This window comes from Protopterus annectens, chromosome 3.part1 (assembly GCF_019279795.1).
Source record: "Protopterus annectens isolate FY-2018-M chromosome 3.part1, PAN1.0, whole genome shotgun sequence".
Taxonomy (NCBI): Eukaryota; Metazoa; Chordata; order Ceratodontiformes; family Protopteridae; genus Protopterus; species Protopterus annectens.
The window spans coordinates 767,104,787-767,112,543 of NC_056732.1; the positions used below are offsets into that span (position 1 = coordinate 767,104,787).

Genomic DNA, 7,757 nt, shown 5'->3' on the forward strand with positions numbered 1-7,757 from the left:
CTGATTTCAACAGGAGTGATATCCATGTTCGCTTATATGGTTTCTTGGCTGGCAACACTGTAGCTGGCCATGAAACCTCACTTAAATGCTGTGTGCGACATGAATATGCATTGTGCTGTGGAGCTAGCCATGCACTGATGCGCACCACCGCTCACACATGTAAACTCTGTGTAGGCTCTGCACGAAGCCTAAATGGAGTTTATTGAAACCCGGGGATAATCCATGGTGGCAGATGCCCTGCTAACCTAGATGATTGCCTAAAATAATTCATGAAACTACCATGGATTTGCCCACTCCAAACCCAAAATAATTATCAACTACCATTGCCTGCAGAAGAACCACACTTTTTTTTAAATTTTATTTTAAATAATAATAATGATGATGATAATAATTTGGTAAACTACCTTAAAAGAAAGTTAAGTCTTTCACAGGACCTGCTCATGTTTTGTTAAGCAATGCAGAGACCAAAACTTAACCCCCCCCAGACATTATTTATATCCTGTCAAACAATCTTCTCAATCCTCTGGAAGCATGGTAATATCAGTATCCCCATAAGATCAGCTTCTCAAAATAAAGTCCTAATTTCACACTGGTCTCTGACATTCCTTTGCTAGTACGAATCCACTAAGGTGATTGAGATGCAAACCTATGAGCACATTAAAAATATGGCATACTGACTAGACGGCAACATGGTTTCTTGACAGTAAAGAGCATTTAAATCAGAAAGCCTACTATTTGTCAAGTGTTACTAAGAAAATCATTGTTACTGTGTGTCTAGTAAAGGGAACTTTAGAACTGGCTTGGTTTCACACTGAGTGCTATGTCACATTCAGAGAAGACGGAGCAGGTGAGGTTTACATTTCATTTCCAACATATCCTTTTCCTCTGAGTTAATATGATCTCAGAGTATGATTATATAGAAATTGGGATGTGTAAGCTTGCCCTGCATTAGAGTTTTGTGTGCTTTGTGCCTTTTTCTATATCATTTAATTTTATAATGTTTTCAGGTTTTGAAATTGTTGGCGCTATTTTCTGCTTTTCATCATTGTCACAGGCATCTTCCAAACCGAATCCATGAATCAGAATGTAGTTAGCACTGAAACCAATAGCATCTTGTAAAACTTAGACAAGGGACTGTTAACTGGTGCTGGCTTTGCATACCATCCTTTACATTCTAATGACTTTTCAACCATCTCTTTTTATCCAGTTTGAGAAGCTCCATCTTTGCTAACAGTGTCTTAAATGGTAACTACCACTGTGTATGACATTTCCTGGTCAAAACTGGGTTCTTCAATATCAAAAGTAGACATACTACTGCAATATGTTTCACAAGTTCTCATTTTAGCCCTCATCATCTTTTCAATGTTTATCAATGTCTTCAGCAATATTATGTTGTAATTAACTTATTTCCAAAATGACTATAATCACGAAACAGCTTTTGTCTTAGATGCCAACAAAACATTTAATAATTACATAGTTAAACTCTTAACAAAACGAAACCACCCATAATTCTATCATATCTCTGAAATCCTGTATAACTCGCCAACAATGTGCTTGACAATTAACAGACTCACCTCAAAACCAGTTAAAATAAACACTGGTATGTACAGGATGTCCCATTTCTCCCTGTTTATTTATTCTCTCATGGTAACACTTTCATAGATGTTTTTTTTCAGAATCCTTTGATTACATGTATGAAGTTTAGCAAACCACTTACACCAGTCTCCTTTGCAGATAACATCCTCATCGATTTATAGAACCCAACACTATATGCCACCTATTACAGAAAATACAAGCCTATAGAAACATCTTTTGTTTCATTTAAATCGAAACAACAAAGTTGCTTATCGTCTTCTAACGCAATAACTAACTGTGTCACTGAATTAAAGCAAATAGCTGTCACATAAACCCAATTTAAGAATGACTATATATCCCCTAATTTTGCCACTATTCTCAGCAAGGTAATAACTAATCCAGACCACTTTAAGAAAATAATTAAATATGCTAGCTAACATAAACTCGGAAAATTGTTTACCCCAGAATATTCTAGTATATTAATTACAGTTTTTAGATCCATGTAAAAGTACTTCAGTAAGAGTATTAAACATTTATATCCTTCTTATGGAACAACAAATTAAGTTTAAGAAAATTGATTGGCCCAGAGTCCAATAGTGACCTACAGATTCCACTTTATATCATTATTACCCCATTATGACTGTCACCAGTTAATGACATATACTGAGATGAAGCTGTTAAGATCAATAATATCTGCGTAAAGTATTAATCTACTTTTTCTTTCTTAGACTAATATTATGCTCATTTCCATAAACTATCCAAGTCATTTAACCTTTGGAACTGTTACTATTAATTTAACACAGAAATGGCTAATGCATCTTTCAAATTATTCAGTTGTTTATGAATGGTGCATTATGATAAACAAGCTACCATATATACATTCACACACACACACACACACACACACACACACACACACACACACACACACACTAAGAAGAATATGAAGAAATTTTACATATATGGGCTTAAGTATATTTATCACATTCATCAAAGTATTATTCCTAAGACTATGTGAATTAACACTCTTAAACTGCAAGAACAGATATACTTAACATCACAAAGCCAGACAAGACACATTTTTGTATTATTATTATTATTATTATTATCATTTGTTTGTTTATTTGTTTTAAAACTTTACCAGTATCAGTAGATTTCATGTAAGAGGTGCACTATTGTCGGGTAATATTTGTATTTCTATAATTCATATTTAGATTCTTTAGCTTAAATAAACCTACACTTGAATGAAAGACTGATCACAATGTTAGCAAAAAAGCAAATGATTTATAATAACTTTATTAAAACATACCTTTACAATATGGCATAGATCCACTCCATGTTCCGTTGCTTGTGCAAGTACGGATATTTGAGCTAAGGGGTTCCATTGTGTATCCTGGTTGGCAAATGTAAGTAACATTTTGTCCAACAACAAAATCATCTCCATATCTCAATCCATTGGCAGGTATACCGGGATCACCACAGCTGATTACTGTGAAATAAGAAAATTAAAGTAATCAGTATATAAATATTGCATTGAAAGATTTTCAACAATAAGTTAAGTGCAATGAATTGACTGATGGTAGAGGCATTGCTACAGTCAGACTATACACATTTCAACACTGTCTGATGGTACCACCAGGCACTAAAGCAAAAAGCTGGTACTGGTATATCAGCTAGACTGTTTCCAGATTATAGTACAAACCTAGTAAATGGTATTTATATGGTAATTGAAAGTGCATCAACAGTCTCAGTAAGAGGTTGCATGCATATGCATCCTGTATGATTATATTATTTATTTATTTATATTTGTTGACCGGGAGTGTCCGACTGGACGTAGGTCCATTTTCAGCAGAGGCCCGGGGAGAAAAGCTCCACAGTTAAAATAAACAGTCAGTAGTTACATTGGATTACATAGCGATTAACAATTTACATAGCAATTACTTACAACATATTTACAGATGAAGAACATAGTACATCAGTAGACAACTAGAATCTTTATCTGTGAAGTACATAACAGACATTAACAAATGTTAAAATAAGAAGTTCCTGCTGTATAAGTACTAGGCTTATGAGCATCTGAGCTTGCTATAATCAAGGTAGTTAGTGGAGTGAAAAGAAAGGTAGTGGTTGGATGGGGTGGGTGATATTAGAGTGGGAGCTGCAAGGGCATAGCCAGCATGTTTTAGGTACACTTTTAGTAAAGTTTTGAAGTGGGTGCATGATGGTACGGAGGTAATTGTGGGTGGGAGGGAGTTCCATAATTTGGCTATGGTGCAAGAGAATAGTGCTTCACCAGCAGAGTTATTGGCTTTAGTGATCTGCAAGTGATTTTTGTTGCTGGATCTTAGTGGTCTGGTGGCACGATAGGGTTGGAGTAGATTCTGGAGGGATGGGACATTTAGTGGATGGTTTACTAGTTTGTGGGCGAGTGAGAGTTGATAACATTGAAGGAGGTGAGGGAGTTCAAGCCAGCCCAGTTCAGCAAGTGAGAGACAGTGGTGACTACGGTAGAATGCCCCTGTGGCGAATTTGGCAATTTTGTTGTAGCAGGTCTCTAGTTTGTTTAGATTGCATTGCTTTAGGTTGGTATATATTGGAGAGGCATAAAGTAGGGTGGAGATAAGGTGGGAATTTGCTATTGAAATCTTTGCTGCTTTGGTGAGAGGATGCTTATTTCTGTATAATGCTCCTAGTTTTTTGTGGACTTTTTTATGGTCATGGATATATGAATGTCAAATTTTAGTTTATTGTCTATTTCCACTCCTAGCAATTTGGTGTGTTCAGTTGGGTATATAGTGGTGTTGTCTTTTGCTGTGATGTTAAAGTGAGAGTTGTTCTGAGTATGTTTGGTGGGTTGGAAGATGAGTAGTTTAGTTTTGTTTGGGATGAGCATTAATTGGGCATCGGATAACCAAGTTTCAACAGAGGAAAAGGCTTCCTGTGTGACTTTTTGCAGTTTGGGTAGGGACTGGGCTGAGCAGATGATGGTCAAATCATCTGCATATTGTATGAGTGTGCCATGTGTGGTGGCAGAGGCTAGATTATTTGTGAAAACAGAGAAGAGTAGTAGATTATATAACTATAGTATCAGCATTTTTTAAATGTTTCATCTCAAAAATTATATCACTAAGAAATAGAAAGTATGTAAAAACTGATTTGTAATTAAGCTTGAAGATAAACAACAATATGCATCATTTATGGGACACCCAAACCCCAGACAATAAAGGCTCTGGTCTACTTGTCAACCAGAATGTTAGTCTTGTAATTACTACTGCCTGCTTTAACGGCACATTTTTATTCTCACATCACTTATTACATATATGAATGTGTGTGGTAACGCACTACCATATGCCTTGGGCTTTGCTTAGATTCATGCACTCCGCTGTTGTGACTTGTTTCAGTAACTATGACTTTCATTGTGACATAACATCTTTCTGTAAGTCTCTGTTGATTAAATATTGCTTTATATATTTTTTTCAAAATTAATACTATAAAAGTAAAGGATCACTAAAATAAATAAACAGTAATTTAAATAATTAATAAAAAAGTTGCTAAAATGTATAATACATTAAGATACAGAAACTGTTAAAATGAAGTTAATTGTAGTTGACTACGCCATTCATTAGCTATTATCAGTTTATATTTAATCCTTTTTCAAGACTAATCCTTTTTGTGATTACCACCACTTAAGCTGTTTTCTTAAGTTATTAGACATTGTACACATATAAATAGAAATGTGTTACATTGTTTCAGGATGAAGTATGGAACTGACAGGTTACTAAACGAGGGTGTATCAAAAACAAAAACAAAAACAAAAAAAACAACATTACCTCCACCCCTAAACCTTCAAGATGACAGCAAGCTAATTAGTAACCTGCACACCATACTTTGAAAAAAATCAACATTTGCACAATTTTTGAACATTGCTGTGTCTCTATTGGTTGAGCATAACAATCATCCATATATTGTGCTTAACTTTGCACTTAACAAATTATGATTATTTCACAAACTGCAACACATTTATACAGGTACACATAACTAAATAAATATTTTGCAGTGAGCTTTAAACTAATGATATTCAGAGGTAAACCAGTGTATGTGCCACTACAAGCAATAAGACTGTCACTACAATCAAAAACATTTTAAACAATGTGTTATAAGACAGCTGAAGAATGTGTCATAGAAAACATTGACAATGCACTATATAGCACTTTGATCATCAACATTTTTTGTACTCTATTTTCAGTTCCCCACAGATGATGATCAGCTGGCCTCATTTTTGCTCATCAGTTACTGGGTCTAACAGTCTTGGCCTCCTCCAGGCTATACTCACCCTATGATCTGGGCCACAGAAGAGATGACGGACCTCAAGCAGGATCACAGTGCTAATGCTACTGCTGGGGAGTTTTTATTCTGTCTTCCCTACCACATGGGCATATCATGCAGTGGACATAACCACTGAGTCACTCTTCACTTCACCAAGGGACTGATGTCAGTGAAACTTCCATCTGGAAGCACCTTGCAAGTGTTTCCACCGTATCCTCCAGAGAAATCAAACCACTCTAGTGCATAAAACCACCCTCTTCTCCCTTCAGGAAGGGGGTGTTCATTCTCCCCCTGTCAGCATTTTAGATGCTCGTGCTACTAATTGAGCCAGGTCACCTGGACCGTAGTTAGGGCTTATCCCACTATGCTATGGCACTAGCTTAGATCATCAACAGTTTTGAGATAATGCAATAAAATCAGCTCCTGCCTTAGAAGGCAATAATACCCTTTACTCAGATGTGCGATAATATACAGTGAAAGAGCTACTATGTTCTATATCTTTTTCTTAATGACTGTGCAGGTTTTCTGCACCCATAATGGCTTGGAAGGACTATATGCATTCTAGATGAGGAGATAGTAATCAAATCAAGGATAAGCCATTCAGAACCCTTCCCCAGAGGCATTATAAACATATAAAAAAGGACACCTTGTTTTTATACAAATTATCAAATGCTTATACCCTACCAATTTATTCTTAATTTAAAATAAGTTAGTAAACTGAATCATTTCTCCCATCTTAAATGCTGATCTTTAAAACTGCACATGTCGGTGCTTCCTCAATGAAAATCTGGAATGTGTGGAAAGAGCTTGCATATTTTTAAATGGTTTTGATTTGTCTTTGGCATTTTATTTATTTCTCTAGTTAGCTTCTGATCTAATGACTTACTATGAATGCCCACTTAAATAAATCTGGCAAACATATTTATAATAATATTAAAATGATAGCCACTGCAGTAGTCAACTTTGATAACTTGCCCAACTTGAATAAATTCTCTTTTGTTGACAACATGAATCTTTCAGCAACAAATATCCTAAATAGCAAAATAAGCAACAGAGCAGAGTTCTACGTGCAAAAGTTTAATTTCTGACACTTTAGTTTTGATGAATATCAATTTATTGCTTAACAAATTGAATGGGGTACATCTCAATGCTACAATACATGATTTGCATATATGAGTCTCTAGGTTAATTCCCAAAATCTCTGCAGAAATTGAGTCATTCGGTTAGTGTAGAGGATTAATGCTGTGAGCCACTAATGACCTGATTCCTATAGTTCATGGTTTGATTCCCTTAGCCTCTAGGATATTACTAATAAGCTCAATAACATTTCTAATTGCCCCAAAGCAGTGTCTGGTTAAGTGATTTGCTCAAGGTCACACTGCAGACAAATAAAGGCTGAGGAAATGAAACATTGTACCAGCAGCACTAGTTCATTAACAGCTCATAACCATAATTCCAAGTTCTGATTGCCAGACAATTCCTGGAGGAAGTAAGAAATTGCTGACATTTAAACCTGGATAGATATGTAACTACGCATATCAAAATATGTGTAAGGTAATCCAGAATCATGGGCACTGAAGCTTTAAGGCACAAACACAGAAAAATGTCCATTTCCTCATGTATGTGTTCCGGTTATTGGATTTCCAGACATGTTAAAGTATTCAGATAATCCTGTCATGGTATGCTGTGTCCATAACCATCATCAGAATTGAAAACAACTACAGAAATCAGTCTGAGGCATAAATGTCCAGGTGAGGCTTGCCAGGTGGGTAAGTTAGATGTGTTCTGAATGTATTCAGCAAGAGGTGAGTTACCAGAGCTCTGAACTGCTTCAGCCTGAGAGGATTTGCCATATA

General features: G+C 35.8%; 2 protein-coding genes across 2 annotated transcripts in view; both read right to left on the bottom strand.

Moving 5' to 3' along the window:
• Window positions 1-7,757, bottom strand: part of CPZ (carboxypeptidase Z) — a 1,352,173-nt gene that overhangs the window by 1,169,265 nt on the left and 175,151 nt on the right. The window lies entirely within an intron of this gene.
• The window catches only part of LOC122797720 (CUB and sushi domain-containing protein 3), a 5,249,173-nt gene continuing 5,244,289 nt past the window's right edge, over window positions 2,874-7,757 (bottom strand). Inside the window, exon 58 of the mRNA XM_044066251.1 lies at window positions 2,874-3,064. Within this exon, the coding sequence (XP_043922186.1) occupies window positions 2,874-3,064 (191 nt within the window). The remainder of the gene's footprint in view (window positions 3,065-7,757) is intronic.